Genomic DNA, 19,066 nt, shown 5'->3' with positions numbered 1-19,066 from the left:
GATATTTGGTGACCAGAGGGGCAGACTCTGGTTATTATTTGTGCTTTTCAACAAATAAGTCGTTCTCTCCCATTCTGATCACTTGGCAGGCTGACTCATCCTGGCCCCTGCAACTGGTGACAGGGTGAAAACTGAGGCCTGGTGACACTCAGGATGAGCTGTGGCACTCAGTGGCAGAGTGGAACATGTGGTTCTCTCAGTCTGATGACCAGCAGCTCAGGGCTCTGAGAACTATTGACCAGGAAGGCACTGCCAGCCCACAGTGGGCATGAGGCCAAAGTGAGGAAGAGTCACTGAGATTTCAGTGTTACTTTTTACTGCAGCATAATCAAGCATCTGACAGATGCTCTCTGCACACCAAAGACCTGCTGAACCCAAATCTCTGGGGTAGGGCTTAGTAATCTGTAGTTATACCAAGCACCCCAAAATTGGAGACCCCTGTACCCAACAGTGGCTCAGAGTGATTGCTCTGGCTCTGCACAGCTCGCCATGTGCTGATTTACAGCCTGTCTTGGCATTGCCATAGGGTTTCAGCATTATCCATGTCCCAACCATCCCCTCCCCCTTCCCTCAAAGTTTTCCTCAGCTCCTTTCTCTGGAAGAGTGGAGGAGTCAATTACACAGATTTGTTTCTATACTTCCAAATCAGTATATCTAAATTAATCTCAAGATAAGACTCTCCAGAAGAGATTTCCTGGGGGTGGGCCTGGTAACCTGTATATATAACAGTTGTTCCCGAGTCATTCTGATCACCAGGGTGGTTGAGGGATGTTGGGGAGAGGTGCAGCTGTGCCCACACAAGCTTCTAGAGACAGATTAGCCATTGTAATTGATTATAGTCTCCTTAGCTATCCATTGGTATGATCCTTTCCATTAGAAAACTAAACCTAAATATTGTTACCACACTTTACATATACTAGTTGATGATAAAACATTTTGAACACCTCTAACTTGTTGCTATGGGTTGAATAGTGTCCCCCCAAAGTTCATGTGTTGAAGTCCTAACCCCCAGTACACCAGAATGTGACCTTATTTGAAAATAGGGTCATTGCAGATATAATTAGCTAAGGTGAGGTCATTAGAATGGCCCCAAATCCAAGATGACTGGTGTGCTTACAAATGGAGAAATGTGTACACAGACACACACAGCGAGAATGCCATATGAACATGAATACAGCCATCTAAAAGCTAAGGGGACAGGGCTGGAACAGATCCTTCCTCACAGCCAACCAATCCATGATTTTGGACTTCCAGCCTCCAGAACTATGAGGTAGTAAGCCACAATAGGTGGCTTATTAAGCCACCTTAACTTCTATGGAAATAAACCGTCTTTTGTTTAAGCCACCCAGTCTGTGGTACTTTGTTGTAGCAGCCCTAGCAAATTAATACACTGGTCAGTGAGAAACATGGATCAAGGTACCTCATTGCAAGAAATATCTATTTTAAAATAAAAAGCAAATGTTGATTAAAATTTTCTTCAAAACAAAGTAGTAATGGAATCATTTGTAGTGGTCCCCTATGTTACAAAGGCAACCTGCACAGTGTCTTGCACAGGGCCTGGCCAAGAAGAGGCTGGCTGTTTCCCAAATAGTCTATTGCTTCTAATCTATCCTGACCAGTAATGCTCTCAATAAAACATCTACTAAAAATTTTAAGTAAGGAAAATGCAAAACCATAAGATGGCCACGAGCCCTATTCCTCCTGGTCACTGCCTCACCAATATGATCTTGATTGACACAGTATTATATCCCCTGTGCTGGATTATGCTGCCATTTTTGTAATCACATTTAGTTTCAAACTACAACATATTAGTACAGTCTATATGCTATGCTATTTGTATTGTATACACGGGGTTTAATGCTGTCATGACATGCAAATTGTATACAGTGGACATTGCTTCCCACATTTCACTCTATAGAAAACTAAAGAGGCACAGCTCATGGATTTAAAGCCCCTGAAAGCACATTGCGTACCAGGAGGCAGACAGGGACATGCTAGTGTGCAGCATCCCAACGACTTATGCTTCCCTGATATTTTACAGGTGATTAACCTCTTAAATTTTCGTGGCAACTTCCCCCAGAAAAAATAGTATCTTGGCAGTAAACTCTGGGGCTATATGAGGAGGTACTTCCACTCACCAACGATCTCACTGGGTTCCTTGTTATACAGCTTTTTGTTCCAGTAAAGTAGTCTGAGGAGTGGAAAGGAGAACAAGAGAACGAAGCAAATCCCAGCAAACATGTGTGCGGTGAACCCAGCGAAGTCCAGACCCTAGAAACAAGAAAGGAGAAGTGAAACCACAGACTGGCCTTCCCGCAGCACAGGTGCAGCCCCATGGCAGGGTCCAGGGTGGGCTGAACTCGAGGGCCGTGGAACGTAGCACAAAGCCCACAGAACAGGTACTCTTCACCATGATTTTGAAAACATTCAGGATTTGTTTCTTTCACACTGAAAAACCAATTATTACCTGAATGACAAGCAAACTTGGGAGGAAACAAAAACAGGTCATCACTTCTAATCCCAACCTTAGCTGTGTCTACTTCACCATGGGACTAACTCGTCCCCCAGGATTCAGTGAAACAGGACTGAGGGGGACAAAACATACAACTATCACTACCATAGAGAAAATAGATAACCAACAAGAACCTACTGTTATAGCACAGGGAACTATACTCAATATTTTGTAATAACCTATAAGGGAAAAGAATCTGAAAAAAATATATATGTAAGTATAACTGAATCACTTTGCTGTACACCTGAAACTAACACAACGTTGTAAATGAACTATGCTTCAATTTAAAAAAAAAAAAAGACTATGGGGCAACATTCTCCCATTTGAAGGTAAATTGGCTTTTAAAAATATTTCATTTAAGTCACTGCCATCAATTTGAAAGAGCACTGTCATGCCTGGAAAGCACTGTCCTCCACATATTACCCAGTGGCCATCAGGACTGAAGCCCCCCAGGGTGTCCCAACCAGCTCCAAGGTTCCTAGGCAGGAGCCCTCTCCTTCCCTTCACACTTCCTTTGCCTGTCTGTGGGCTATTTTCCACGGTCAGCCGCTGAGAACATCTTTGTTGTTGGATGAAATCCCCGCTAGGTTAATTTGTTAGGGAATATGTCATCAACAATATTAGTCAGCTTTTTCCTTTTGTTTATACTGTGCTTAAACCTTCAGCAAATACATGCCCTCTGAGCACCTTGCAGGACAGATGAGGCTGCTGTCCCCACGAAGCAGGCTGTGAGAATCAGCTTCTTACTGGCAAGAACTCCAGGTCTTTTTCTGTACTGTTCATGGACTACTGATGCCACAAAAAGGGGTCAGAGGCACAATGACAAAGCATTGGGGGTGACCCCCAGGCAGGAGAGACCATGGGGGTAGGGAGAGTAGGTCCAGGGGTCATTAGTGACCACCTTGAGAGACCATGCCCAAGGCAGCAGTCAAGAAGACCACCTTCTAAAGGCCTGAGCTGGAAGGAGTGATTTCAGTTATATTAGTTGTTGTTTATTAAAACTTAGTTATTTGTCCCCCTCATTTCTGGAAAAGGCCTGAACCACTTATAACATTGCTAAACATACGGCACAACTTAGAAGCCATTATCAGTAAGTTTGTGTCAAAATTTAGGCTAGGCAGTGTGCAATGATCTGAAGTTCTTATTCTCTTGCAGTTTATCTGCACATACATATGAATATGAAACAGCATATGAAACAGCATATGAATAACATATGAGGTTAATCACATACAGAGAGCAGGGAGACCTACCAAGATGTGGGCCTCATGGCATGCTTTTAACGGCCATATAAGAATTCATCACTTTTCTGGTAGTTCTTCAACAAGGATATTACCTTGGACTTTGTGTTTATCTATAGAATGCATGCCCCAAATATCTGGTTTTAAAAAGGTCCAAGACACTTTTAGGGGCCCCTGAAAATCATTTAGTTTCTTCTAAAATCAGAAACAAAACAGAAAACCTTTTGAGTCAAAGAAGATGGTTTAAAATATAATATTAATATAATATTAACATATTTTTCTATATATGAATTCAGTCATGAATGTAAATGTAATTGTAATTAATATTACAAGTAATGTAATAACATAATTAGTGTAAATGTAATTAATATTTTTTGGAGGGAGGAGCGCATGAAGGCAGAAGTACTTACATCCTGAGTAATTCTGGGTCCCTTTGGGACACAATACAGGTATCCCCCACTTTTTCAGATTTTGCTTTATGTCACTTTGCTTTTACAAAAGACCTACATTAGCACCTTTTTTCGCTAAGAAAGAAATCTGAGGAGGATTTTCACTTTTATGAAAACAGGTGATTGCTCTTTTAACTTTATGCCATTTTGGCTTCTGAAAGGTTTCATAGGAAAGCTCTATTTTCGGACAGTGGGGAAAACCTGTAACAAAGCTATAAAGTAACAAAACCACCCGCTATCATACTTACATCAGTGCAGTGCTTAAATGCAGCCCTTTCTTGCAAGGTGCTGGCTCTGTTTCTTCCCTCTCAGCCTTGTTTCATACTGTTTTGGTTTTGAAGCATGCCCCAAGGGCACAGCAGCCTGGTGGGAGAGCCACAAGGAAGGTCCCAGCAGTGCACGGCACAGAGGCCTGATGGGAAAGGCCTGAAGAATGTCCTAGTGCACACATCTCTGGGGCACAGTAGGAAATGCCTTCCAATGATGTGTGAGATGCCATTCAGAAGCAGAGGGTACATGGTTCCCCTAAAGAGACTTCCCTAGGGCTGTTTAAAATGTGGTTGAGGGAGGAGCTTCAAGATGGTAAATAGTAAGACACAGAGATCACCTTCCTTCCCACAGATACATCAGAAATGCATCTACATTTGCAACAACTCCTACAGAACACCTACTGAATGCTGGCAGAAGACCTCAGACCTCCCAAAAGGCAAGAAATTCCCCACGTACCTGGGTAGGGCAAAAAAAGAAAAAAGAAAAAACAGAGACAAAAGAATAAGGACTGGACCTGCACCAGTGGGAGCGAGCCGTGAAGGAGAAAAGGTTTCCACACAATAGAAGCCCCTTCGCGGGCGGAGACTGCGGGTGGCGGAGGGGGGAAGCTTCGGAGCCACGGAGGAGAGCACAGCAACAGGGGTGCGGAGGGCAAAGTGGAGAGATTCCCGCACAGAGGATCGGTGCCGACCAGCACTCACCAGCCCAAGAGGCTCATCTGCTCACCCGCCGGGACGGGCGGGGTCTGGGAGCTGAGGCTCGGGCTTCGGTTGGATCGCAGGGAGAGGACTGGCTGCGTGAACACAGCCTGCAGGGTGTTAGTGCACCACGGCTAGCCGGGAGGGAGTCCGAGAAAAAGTCTGGAGCTGCCGAAGAGGCAAGAGACTTTTCTTGCCTCTTTGTTTCCTGGTGCACGAGGAGAGCGGATTCAGAGCCCTGCTTAAAGGAGCTCCAAAGACGGGCGCGAGTTGCGGCTATCAGCGCACACCCCAAAGACGGGCATGAAACGCTAAGGCTGCTGCTGCCGCCACCAAGAAGTCTGTGTGCAAGCACAGGTCACTATCCACACCTCCCCTCCCAGGAGCCTGTGCAGCCCGCCACTGCCAGGATCCTGTGATCCAGGGACAGCTTCCCCGGGAGAACACACGGCGCGCCTCAGGCTGGTGCAACGTCCCACTGGCCTCTGCTGCCGCAGTCCTGCCCCACACTCCGTACCCCTCCCACCCTGAGTGAGCCAGACCCCCAAATCAGCTACTCCTTTAAACCCGCCCTGTCTGACTGAAGAACAAATGCCCTCAGGCGACCTACAGGCAAAGGCGGGGCCAAATCCAAAGCTGAACCACAGGAGCTGTGCGAACAAACAAGAGAAAGGGAAATCTCTTCCAGCAGCCTCAGGAGCAGCAGATTAAATCTCCACAGTCAACTTGATGTACCCTGCATCTGTGGAATACCTGAATACACAACGAATCATTCCAAATTGAGGAGGTGGACTTTGGGAGCAACGATATATATATACTTTTCCCTTTTTTTCTTTCTGTAAGTGTGTATGTGTATGCTTCTGTGTGTGATTTTGTCCGAATACCTTTGCTTTTACTATTTGTCCTAGGGTTCTCTCTGTCCGTTTTCTGTTGTTTTTTTTTTTTTTTTTTTTTTTGGTTTTTTTAAGTATAGTTTTCAGCACTTGTTATCATTGTGGATTTGCTTTTTGGTTTCTTTGTTCTTTCTTTCTTTCTTTTTAATTACTTAAAAAAATAAAAATTATTTTTTGTTTTTTATTTTAATAACTTTTTTGTTTTATTTTATTTTATCTTTTTCTTTCTTTTATCTCCCTTTTATTCTGAGTCGTGTGGATGAAAGGCTCTTGGTGCTCCAGCCAGGCATCAGGGCTGTGCCTCTGAAGTGGGAGAGCCAAGTTCAGGACATTGGTCCACAAGAGACCTCCCAGCTCCACATAATATCAAACAGTGAAAATCTCCCAGAGATCTCCATCTCAATGCCAAGACCAGCTCCACTCAACGACCAGCAAGCTACAGTGCTGGACACCCTATGCCAAAAAACTAGCAACACAGGAACACAACCCCACCCATTAGCAGAGAGGCTGCCTAAAATCATAATAAGGTCACAGACACCTCAAAACACATCACCAGAAAGACAAGATCCAGCTTTATCCACCAGAACACAGGCACTAGTCTTTCCACCAGGAAACCTACACAACCCACTGAACAAACCTTAGCCACTGGGACAGACACAAAAAACAACTGGAACTACGAACCTGCAGCTTGCAAAAAGGAGGCCCAAAACACAGTAAGTTAAGCAAAATGAGGAGAGAGAAACACACAGCAGATGAAGGAGCAAGTTAAAACCCACCAGACCTAACAAAAGAAAAGGAAAAAGGCAGTCTACCTGAAAAACAATTCAGAAAAATGATAGTAAAGATGATCCAAAATCTTGGTAATACAATAGAGAAAATAAAAGAAATGTTTATCAAGGACATAGAAGAACTAAAGAGCAAGCAAACAATAATGAAAAACACAATAAATGCACTTAAAATTTCTCTAGAAGGAATCAATAGCAGAATAACTGAGGCACAAGAACAGATAAATGAATTGGAAGATAAAATAGTGGAAATAAATCCTGCAGAGCAGTATAAAGAAAAAAAGAATGAAAAGAATTGAGGACAGTCTCAGAGACCACTGGGACAACACTAAATGCACCAACATTCGAATTATAGGGGTCCCAGAAGAAGAAGAGAAAAAGGAAGGGACTGAGAAAATATTTGAAGAGATTATAGTTGAAAACTTCCTTAATATGGGTAAGGAAATGGTTAATCAAGCCCAGGAAGCACAGAGAGTCCCATACAGGATAAATCCAAGGAGAAACACGCCAAGACACATATTAATCAAACTATCAAAAATTAAATACAAAGAAAATATTAAAAGCAGCAAGGGAAAAACATCAAATATCATTCAAGGGAATCCCCATAAGGTTAACAGCTGATCCTTCAGCAGAAACTCTGCAAGCCAGAAGGGAGTGGCAGGACATATTTAAAGTGATGAAAGGGAAAAACCTACAACCAAGATTACTCTATCCAGCAAGAATCTGATTCAGATTTGCCGGAGAAATTAAAATCTTAACAGACAAGCAAAAGCTAAGAGAATTCAGCACCACCAAACCAACTTTACAACAAATGCCAAAGGAAATTCCCTAGGCAGAAATCAAAAGAGAAGGAAAAGATCTACAATAACAAACCCAAAACAATTAAGCAAATGGTAATAGGAACATACATATTAATAATTACCTTAAATGTAAATGAATTAAATGCTCCAACCAAAAGACATAGACTGGCTGAATGGATACAAAAACAAGACCCATATATATGCTGTCTACAAGAGACCCACTTCAGATCTAGGGACACATACGGACTGAAAGTCAGGGGATAGAAAAAGATATTCCATGCAAATGGAAATCAAAAGAAAACTGTAGTAGCAATCCTCATATCAGACGCAATAGAGTTTAAAACAAACACTATTACAAGAGACAAGAAGGACACTACATAATGATCAAGGGATCGATCCAAGAAGAAGGTATAACAATGGTAAATATTTATGCACCCAAAATAGGAGCACTACAATATATAAGGCAAATACTAACAGCCATAAAAGGGAAAATGGACAGTAACACAATCAAAGTAGGGGACTTTAACACCTCACTTTCACCAATGGACAGATCATCCAAAATGAAAATAAATAAGGAAACACAAACTTTAAATGATACATTAAAAAAGATGGACTTAATTGATATTTATAGGACATGCCATCCAAAACCAACAGAATACACTTTCTTCTCAAGTGCTCAGAGAACATTCTCCAAGATAGATCATATCTTGGGTCCCAAGTCAAGCCTTGGTAAATTTAAAATTGAAATTATATCAAGTATATTTTCTGACCACAATGCTATAAGACTAGATATCAATTACAGGAAAAAATCTGGGAAAATACAAACACATGGAGGCTAAACAATACACTACTTAATAACCAAGAGATAACTGAAGAAATCAAAGAGGAAATCAAAAAATACTTAGAAGCAAATGACAATGAAAACACAAGGACCCAAAACCTATGGATTCAGCAAAAGCAATTCTAAGAAGGAAGTTTATAGCAATAAAATCCTACCTTAAAAAACATCTCAAATAAACAACCTAACCTTCCCCTTAAAGCAATTAGAGAAAGCAACACAAGAAACCCCAAAGTTAGCAGAAGGAAAGAAATCATAAAGATCAGATCAGAAATAAATGAAAAATTAATGAAGGAAACGATAGCAAAGATTAATAAAACTAAAAGTTGGTTCTTTGAGAAGATAAACAAAATTGATAAACCATTAGCCAGACTCATCAAGAGAAATAGGGAGAAGGCTCAAATCAATAGAATTAGAAATGAAAAAGGGGAAGTAACAACAAATACTGCACAAATATAAAGGATCATGAGAGATTACTACAAGCAACTATATGCCAATAAAATGGACCACCTGTGGTCTTCCCTGGTGGCACAGTGGTTGCGAGTCCACCTGCCGATGCAGGGACATGGGTTCATGCTCCAGTCTGGGAAGATCCCACATGCTGCAGAGCAGCTAGGCCCATGAGCCATGACCGCTGGGCCTGCACGTCCAGAGCCTGTGCTCTGCAACGGGAGAGGCCACAACAGTGAGAGGCCCATGTACCGCAAAAAAAAAAAAAAAAAGTTCCACCTGGAAGAAATGGACAAATTCTTAGAAATGAACAACCTTCTGAGATGGAACCAGGAAGAAATAGAAAATATGAACAGACCAATCACAAGCACTGAAATTGAAGCTGTTATTAAAAATCTGCCAATAAACAAAAGCCCAGGATCACATATCTTCACATAAGAATTCTATCAAACATTTAGAGAAGAGCTGACACCTGTACTTCTCAAACTCTTCCAAAATATAGCAGAGGGAGGACCACTCCCAAACTCATTCTATGAGGCCACCATCATCCTGACACTAAAACCAGACGAAGATGTCACAAAAAAGAAAACTAAAGACCAATATCACTGATGAACATAGATGCAAAAATCCTCAACAAAATACTAGCGAACAGAATCCAATAGCACATTAAAAGGATCATACACCTTGACCAAGTAGGGTTTATCTGTGGAATGCAAGGATTCTTCAATGTATGCAAATCAATAAATGTGATACACCATATTAACAAATTGAAGGATAAAAACCATATGATCATCTCAATAGATGCGGAGAAGGCTTTCAACAAAATTCAACACCGATTTATGATAAAAACCCTCCAGAAAGTAGGCATAGAGGGAACATACCTCAACATAATAAAGGTTATATATGACAAACCCACAGCAAAAATCGTCCAAAATGGTGAAAAACTGAAGACATTTCCACTAAGATCAGGAACAAGACAAGGTTGCCCACTCTCACCACTATTATTCAACATAGTTTTGGAAGTTTTAGCCACAGCAATCAGAGAAGAAAAAGTAAAAAGGAATCCAAATCGGAAAAGAAGAAATAAAGCTGTCACTGTTTGCAGATGACATGATACTATACATAGAGAATCCTAAAGATGCTACCAGAAAACTACTAGAGATAATCAGTGAATTTTGTAAGTAGCAGGATACAAAATTAATGCACAGAAATCTCTGGCATTCCTAGACACTAATGATGAAATATCTGAAAGTGAAATTAAGAAAACACTCCCATTTACCATTGCAACAAAAAGAATGAAATACCTAGGAATAAACCTACCTAAGGAGACAAAAGACCTGTATGCAGAAAATTATAAGATGCTGATGAAAGAAATTAAAGATGATACAAATAGATGGAGAGATATACCATGTTCTTGGATTGGAAGAATCAACATTGTGAAAATGACTATACTACCCCAAGCAATCTAAAGATTCAATGCAATCCCTATCAAACTAACACTGGCATTTTTCACAGAACTAGAACAAAAAATTTCACAATTTGTATGGAAACACGAAAGACCCCAAATGGCCAAAGCAATCTTGATAAAGAAAAACAGAGCTGGAGGAATCTGGTCCCTGGACTTCAGACTATACTACAAAGCTACAGTAATCAAGACAGTATGGTACTGGCACAAAAACAGAAATATAGATCAGTGGAACAGGATAGAATGCCCAGAGATAAACCCATGCACAAATGGTTGCCTTATCTTTGATAAAGGAGGCAAGAATATACAATAGAGAAAAGACATCCTCTTCAATATGTGCTGCTGGGAAAACTGGACAGGTACATGTAAAAGAATGAAATTAGAACTCTACCTAACACCATACACAAAAATAAACTCAAAATGGATTAAAAACCTAAATGTAAGGCTAGACACTTTCAAACTCTTAGAGGAAAACATCGGCAGAACACTCTATGACATAAATCACAGCAAAATTCTTTTTGACCCACCTCCTAGAGAAATGGAAATAAAAACAAAAATAAACAAATGGGACCTAATGAAACTTAAAAGCTTTTGTGCAGCAAAGAAAACCATAAAAAAGACAAAAAGACAATGCTCAGAATGGGAGAAAATATTTGCAAATGAAGCAATGGACAAAGGATTAATCTCCAAAATTTACAATCAGCTCATGCAGCTCAATATCAAAAAAACAAACAACCCAATCCAAAAATGGGCAGAAGACCTCAATAGACATTTCTCCAAAGAAGATGTACACATTGCCAACAAACACATGAAGGAATGCTCAACATCATTAATCATTAGAGAAATGCAAATCAAAACTACAATGAGATATCATCTCACACCAGTCAGAATGGCCATCATCAAAAAATCTAGGAACAATAAATGCTGGAGAGGGTGTGGAGAAGAAGGAACACTCTTGCACTGCTGGTGGGAATGTGAATTGGTACAGCCACTATGGAGAACTGTATGGAGGTTCCTTAAAAAATTAAAAATAGAACTACCATATGACAGAGCAATCCCACTACTGGGCATATACCTTGAGAAAACTATAATTTAAAAAGTGTCATGTATCACAATGTTCATTGCAGCACTATTTACAATAGCCAGGACATGGAAGCAACCTAAGTTTCCATCGACAGATGAATAGATAAAGAAGATGTGGCACATATATACAATGTAATATTACTCAGCCATAAAAAGGAACGAAATTGAGTTATTTCTAGTGAGGTGGATGGACCCAGAGTCTGTCATACAGAGTGAAGTAAGTCAGAAAGAGGAAAAAAATACCGTATGCTAACACATATATATGGAATCTAAAAAACAAAAAAGAGGTTCTGAAGAACCTAGGGGCAAGATGGAAGGAAAGTTGCAGACCTACTTGAAAATGGACTTGAGGACACGGGGAGAGGGAAGGGTAAGCTGGGACAAAGTGAGAGATTGGTAGTGTATATATGGACATATATACACTACCAAATATACAATAGATAGCTAGTGGGAAGGAGTTGCATAGCACAGGGAGATCAGCTCGGTACTTTGTGACCAGCTAGAAGGGTGGGATAAGGAGGGTGGGAGGGAGAGAGATGCAAGAGGGAAGAGATACGGGGATACATGTATATGTATAACTGATTCATTTCGTTATAAAGTAGAAACTAACACACCATTGTAAAGCAATTATACTCCAATAAAAACTTTCTAAATAAATAAATAAATGAAAGGTGGTTGAATAATTGCATTCGCTAGTGCTGAGCCTGCCTGGAACAGGCAAAAAGAAACAAATGTAACCAGCAAAGGAGGACAATATCCCAGGCAGCCTGTTGGGAGATGAAGGGACAATGTGTCGTTGTATATGGGATCCTAAACAACACTGCAGACTCGTGCCTACTCCAGGGAGAGCTGGTGGACCCTGGAGGTCTGCCCATCTGCCTGTTCAGTACTAGAAATTCTGCCAATGGTGAGCCATCCCAAGAGACGTAGGAAGAGTGAGCAGAGTGTGCAAAAGTTAAGTTGGAAGAACTTTTCTCACAACTTCCTGTAATTTCTGCCTAATCCTGAGACAGAGAATGTGGAGATTTTTCAGATGTGACTTCTTGACTGTTCTAAAGCCTAGTACTGGTTTTTTGTTTTGTTTTGTTTTGTTTAATTTTTATTTTATGTTGGAGTATAGTTGTTTTACAATGTCTTAGTTTCAGGTGTACAGCAAAGTGATTCAATTATACCTATGCATAAATCTCTTCTTTTTCAGATTCTTTTCCCCTATAAGTTATGACAGAATATTGAGTAGAGTTCCCTGTGTTATACAGTAGGTCCTTGTTGATTATCTATCAATATTTTATATATAGTAGTGTCTATATGTTAAGCCCAAACTCCCAATTTATCCCTCGCCCCCAGGTTTCCCCTTTGGTAATTAAAAGTTTGTTTTCATAGTTTGTGAGTCTGTTTATGTTTTGAAGTTCATTTGTACCATTTTTTAGTTTCCACATATAAGTGACATCATATGATATTTGTCTTTCTCTGTCTGACTTACTTCACTTAGTATGATAATCTCTAGGTCTGTCCACATTGCTACAAATGGCATTATCTCATTCATTTTTATGGCTGAGTAATATTCCATTGTATATATGTACCACATCTTCTTTATCCATTAGTCATGGACATATAGGTTTCTTCCATGTCTTGGCTCTTGTACATAGTGCTACCATGAACATTACAGTGCATGTATCTTTTTGAATTATCTCCAGAAATAATTTGTCTGGAGTGGGATTGCTGGATCATATGGTAGTTCTATTTTTAGCTTTTTAAGGAACCTCCATACTGTTCTCCATAGTGGCTGTACCAATTTACATTCCCATCAACATGTAAAAGGGTTCCTGCTTTTCCATACCCTCTCCAAAATTTATTGTTTGTAGATTTTCTGATGATGACCACTCTGACCAGTGTGAGGTGATATCTCATTGTAGTTTTGATTTGCATTTCTCAAATAATTAACAATGTTGAGCATCTTTTCATGTGCCTCATGGGAATCTGTATGTCTCCTTTGGAGAAATCTTTATTTAGGTCTTCTGCCCATTTTTTGAGTGGGTTGCTTGTTTTTTTGATATTGAGCCACATGAGCTCTTTGTAAATTTTGGAGATTAATCCCTTGTTGGTGGCAACATTTTCAAATATTGTCTACCATTCAGTGGGTTGTCTTTTCATTTTATTTATGGTTTCCTTTGCAGTGCAAAAGCTTTTGAGTTTAATTAGGTCCCATTTGTTTATTTTTGCTTTTATTTCCATTACTCTAGGAAATGAATCGAAAAACATATTGCTGCAATTTATGTCAGAGGGTGTTCTGCCTATATTTCCCTCAAAGAGTTTTATACTATCCAGTCTTACATTAAGGTCTTTAATCCACTTTGAGCTTATTGTTGTGTATGGAGTTAAACAACGTTGTAATTTCAGTCTTTTACATATAACTTTCCAATTTTCCCAGCACCACTTATTGAAGACACTGTCTCTTCTCCACTGTATCGTCTTGCCTCCTTTGTTGTAGATTAATTGACCTTAGGTGCATGGGTTTATTTCTGAACTCTGTATCCTGTTCCATTGATCTATATTTCTGTTTTTGTGCCAGTACCATACTGTTTTGATTACTATAACTTTCTAGTATAGTCTGAAGTCAGGGTGCTTGATACCTCCAGCTCCATTTTTCTTTCTCAGGATTGCTTTGGCTCTTCAGAGTCTTTTATGTTTCCATACAAACTTTAAAACATTTTGTTCTAGTTCTGTGAAAAATTCCATTGGTAACTTGATAAGGATTGCATTGAATCTGTAGATTGCCTTGGATAGTATACTTATTTTCACAATATTCATTCCTCCAATCCAGGAACATGGTCTATCCATTTTTTAGTGTCATCTTCAATTTCTTTTATCAGCATGTTATAGTTTTTGCAGTATGGGTCTTTTACCTCCTTAGGTAGGTTTATTCCTAGGTATTTTATTCTTTTTGATGTGATGGTAAATGGGACTGTTTCCTTAATTTCTCTTTCTGGTTTTTCCTTTTTAGTGTATAGAAATGCCACAGATATTTGTTTATTAATTTTGTATCCTGCAACTTTACTGAATTTGTTGATTAGCTCTAGCAATTTTCCGGTAGCATCTTTACTGTTTTCTATGTATAGTATCATGTCATCTGCAAATAGTGACAGTTTAACTTCTGTTCAAATTGCATTCCTTTTATTCCTTTTTAATCTCTGATTGCCATGGCTAGGACATCCAGAACTATGTTGAATAAAACTGGTGATAGTGTACATCCTTATCTTTTTCCGGATCTTAGAGAAAATGCTTTCACCTTTCCATGGTTGCGAATGATGTTTTCTGCAGGCTTGTCATATATGGCCTTTATTATGTTGAGGTATGTTCACTCTATACCCACTGTTTGGAGAGTTTTTATAATAAATCAGTGTTGAATTTAATCAAAAGTTTTTCTGCATCTATTGAGATGATCATATAGTTTTTATTCTTCACTTTGTTGATGTGGTATCACAATCAGTATCACACTGAGTAATTTGCAGATATTGAAAAGTCATTGCATCCCTGGGATAAATCCCACTTGTTCATGGTGTATGGTCCTTTTAATTTATTGTTGAATTCAGATTGCTAGTGTTTTGTTGAGGATTTTTGCATCTATGGTCATCAGTGATATTGGCCTGTAATTTTCTTTTTTGTGGTATCTTTGTTTAGTTTTGGAATCAGAATGATGGTGGCCTCATAGAATGACTTTAGGAGTGTTCCTTCTTCTGCAATTTTTTGGAATAGTTTCAGAAGAAAGTATTAACTCTTCTTTAAATGTTTGATAGAATTCACCTGTGAAGCCATCTGACCATGGACATTTACTTGTTGGGAGTTTTTCAATCACAGTTTCAATTTCAGTACTGTGATTGCTTGTTCATATTTTCAATTTCTTCCTCACTTAGTCTTTGGAGATTGTACCTGTCTAAAAATTTTTCCATTTCTTCTAGGTTATCCATTTTTTTGGCATACAGTTGCTTGTAGTAGTCTCTTATGATCCTTTGTATTTCTGTTGTGTCAGTTATATCTCCTCTTTTTTCATTTCTGATTTTATTGATTTAAGCCCTCTCCCTTGTTTTTTCTTTCTTTTTTTTTTTTTTTTTTTTTTTGCAGTACACGGGACTCTCACTGTTGTGGCCTCTTCCGGAGCACAGGCTCCAGATGCGCAGGCTCAGTGGCCATGGCTCATGGGCCTAGCCATTCCGGGGCATGTGGGATCTTCCCTGACCCGGGCACGAATCCATGTCCCCTGCATGGGCAGGTGGACTCTCAACCACTGCACCACCAGGGAAGACCTCCCTTTTTTTCTTAATGAGTCTGGCTAAAGATTTATCAATTTTGTTTTTCTTTTCAGAGAGCCAGCTTTTAGTTTCATTGATCTTTTCTATTGTTTTCTTCATCTCTGTTTCATTTATTTCTGCTCTGATCTTTATGATTTCTTTCCTTCTACTAACTTCGGGTTTTGTTTGTTCTTCTTTCTCTAGTTGCTTTAGATGTAAAGTTAGGTTGTTTGAGATTTTTCTTGTTTCCTGAGGTAAGATTGTATTGCTATAATCTTACCTCTTAGAACTGCTTTTGCTGCACCCCACAAGTTTTGGATGATCATGTTTTCATTTTCATTTGTCTCTATGTATTTTTTTAATTCCTCTTTGATTTCTTCAGTGACCCATTGGTTGTTTAACAGCATATTGTTTAGCCTCCACGTGTTTGTGTTTTTCGTAGTTTTTTCTTGTAATTGATTTGTCATCTCATAGTGTCGTGGTTGGAAAAGATGCTTGATATGATTTCAATTTTCTTAAATTTACCAAGGATTGATTTGTGACTCAAGATGTGATCTATCCTGGAGAATGTTCCATGTCCCCTTTAGAAGAATGTGTATTCTGCTGCTTTTGGATGGAATGCTCTGTAAATATCAATTAAGTCCATCTGATCTAATGTGTCATTTAAGGGCTGTGTTTCCTTATTGATTATCTCTCTGGATGATCTGTCCATTGATGAAAGTGGGGTGTTAAGGTCCCCCAGTATTATTGTGTTACTGTCGATTTCTCCTTTATTGGCTTTTAGTATCTGCCTTATATATTGAGGTGTTCCTATGTTGGGTGCATACATACTTACAATTGTTATATCTTCTTGGATTGATCATTATGTAGTGTCCTTCTTTGTCTCTGGTAACAGCTTTTATTTTAAAGTCTATTTTGTCTGATATGAATATTGCTACTCCAGCTTTTTTTAAAATTAATTTATTTATTTATTCATTTTTGGCTGCACTGGGTCTTTGTCACTGAGCGCAGGCTTTCTCTAGTTGCAATGAATGGGAGCTACTCTTTGTTGCTGTGCACAGGCTTCTTGTTGCAGTGGCTTCTCTTGTTGCCGAGAACAGGGTCTAGGTGCACAGACTTCAGCAGTTGTGGCATGTGGGCTCAGTAGTTGTGGCTCACGGGCTCTAGAGTGCAGGCTCAATAGTTGTGCCACATGGGCTTAGTTGCTTCACGGCATGTGGGATCTTCCAGGACTAGGGATCGAGCCTGTGTCCCCTGCACTGGCAGGCAGATTTTTAATCATTGTGCCACCAGGGAAGTCCCTCCAGCTTTCTTTTGATTTCCATTTACATGGAGCATATTTTTCCATCCCCTCACTTTCATTCTGTATGTGTTCCTAGACCTGAATTGGGTCTCTTGTAGACAGCATATATATGTGTCTTGCTTTTGTATCCATTCAGCCAATCTATGTCTTTTGGCTGGAGCATTTATTCTGTTTACATTTAAGGTAATTATTGGTATGTATGTTCTTATTGTCATTTTGTTAATTGTTTTGGATTTGTTTTTATAGGTCTTTTTTCTTCCCTTCCTCTTGCTCTCTTCCCTTGTGATCTGATGCCTAACTTTAGTGTTGTGTTTGGATTCCTCTTTCTTTTTTGTGTGTATGTCTATTGTAGATATTTGAAGATACTATGTAGATACTATGATATTTGTAGATAGTATGAAATTTTGATATAGCAGTCTATATATATACAAGATTAAGTTGCTGGTCTTTAATTTCAAATGCATTTTCAATATCCTGCATTTGTACTCACCTCTTCTCACAATTGCTGGTTGTAATATATTTGTGTGTGGATGATTTCCTACTTTAACTGTATGTTTGCCTTTACCAGTGAGCCGTTCCATTCCTAATTTTCTTGTATCTATTTATGGCCTTTTCTTTTCCACCTAGAGACTTTCTTTAGCATTGTTGTAAAGCTGATTTTGTGGTGCTGAATTATCTTAGCTTTTGCTTGTCTTTAAAGCTTTTGATTTCTCTGTCAAATCTAAATGAGACACTTATTGAGTAGAGTATTCTTGGTTGTAGTTTTTCCCTTTCATCACTTTAAATATATCATGCCACTCCCTTCTGGCCTGCAGAGTTTCTGTGGAAAAATCAGCCGATAACCTTATGGGGATTCCTTTGTATGTTATTTGTTGCTTTTCCCTTGTTGTTTTAAATATTTTCTCTTTGTATTTAATTTTTGTCAATTTGATTAATATGCATCTTGGTGTGTTCCTCCTTGGGTTTATCCTTCCTGGCACTCTCTGCACTTCTTGGACTTGGGTGGCTGTTTCCTTTCCCATGTTAGGAGAGTTTTCAGCTATTATCTCTTCAAATATTTTCTCAGGCTCTTTCTCTCTCTCTTCTCTTTCTGGGACCCGCTATAATGCAAATGTTGGTGCATTTAATGTTGACTCAGAGGTCTCTTAAACTGCCCTCATTTGTTTTCATTCTTCTTTCTTTATTTTATTCTCTGGCAGTATTTCCACCATTCTGTCTTCCAGCTCACTTATCTGTTCTTCTGCTTCATTTATTCTGCTATGGATTCTTTCTAGTGTATTTTTCCTTTTGGTTATTGTATTGTTCATCTCTGTTTTTTTATTCTTTATATCTTCCAGCTCGTTGTTAAACATTTCTTGTATCTTCTCGATCTGTGCCTCCATTCTTTTTCCAAGATTTTGGATCATCTTTACTCTCATTACTCTGGATTCCTTTTGGCTAGATTGCTTATCTCCTTTTCACTTAGTTATTCTTCTGTTTTTTTTTTTTTTCTTGTTCCTTCATCTGAAACATATTTTTTTGCTGTCTCATTTTGTCTAACTTTCTGTGACTGCACTTTCCGTTCCATAGGCTGCAAGGTTGTAGTTCCTCGTGCTTCTGGTGTCTCCCCACTGATGGGTGAGGCTGGTCTAAGAGGCTCATGCAGGCTTCCTGGTGGGAGGGACTGGTGCCTTCCCACTGATGGATGGAGATGGTGGGCAGGGCCATGTCCAGAGGTGTGTTTATTATTTTTTTTATTGAAGTATAGTTGATTTACAGTATTGTACCAATTTCTGCTGTACAGCAAAGTGTCTCAGTTTTGCACATATATACATTCTTTTTTAAAAATATTCTTTTCCATTATGGTTTATCACAAGAGATTGGATATAGTTCCTTGTGCTATACAATAAGACCTTGTTGTTTATACATTCTAAATGTAATACTTTGCATCTACCAACCCCAAATTCCCAGTCCATGCCTCTCCCTCCTCCCCTCCCCTTTGGCAACCACAAGTCTG

At 39.3% G+C, this 19,066-nt stretch overlaps 1 protein-coding gene across 5 annotated transcripts in view; it reads right to left on the bottom strand.

The window, feature by feature from the left end:
• Positions 1-19,066, bottom strand: part of OCA2 (OCA2 melanosomal transmembrane protein) — a 258,159-nt gene that overhangs the window by 120,446 nt on the left and 118,647 nt on the right. For all 5 annotated transcript variants that reach the window (XM_033400198.2, XM_004276885.4, XM_049712577.1 and 2 more), the window contains exon 15: positions 2,139-2,271. In XM_033400198.2, coding sequence (XP_033256089.1) covers positions 2,139-2,271 — 133 coding nt within the window. The remainder of the gene's footprint in view (positions 1-2,138; positions 2,272-19,066) is intronic.

Source organism: Orcinus orca, chromosome 7 (genome assembly GCF_937001465.1).
Source record: "Orcinus orca chromosome 7, mOrcOrc1.1, whole genome shotgun sequence".
Taxonomy (NCBI): Eukaryota; Metazoa; Chordata; class Mammalia; order Artiodactyla; family Delphinidae; genus Orcinus; species Orcinus orca.
This window is presented reverse-complemented; position numbering and strand designations above follow the sequence as displayed.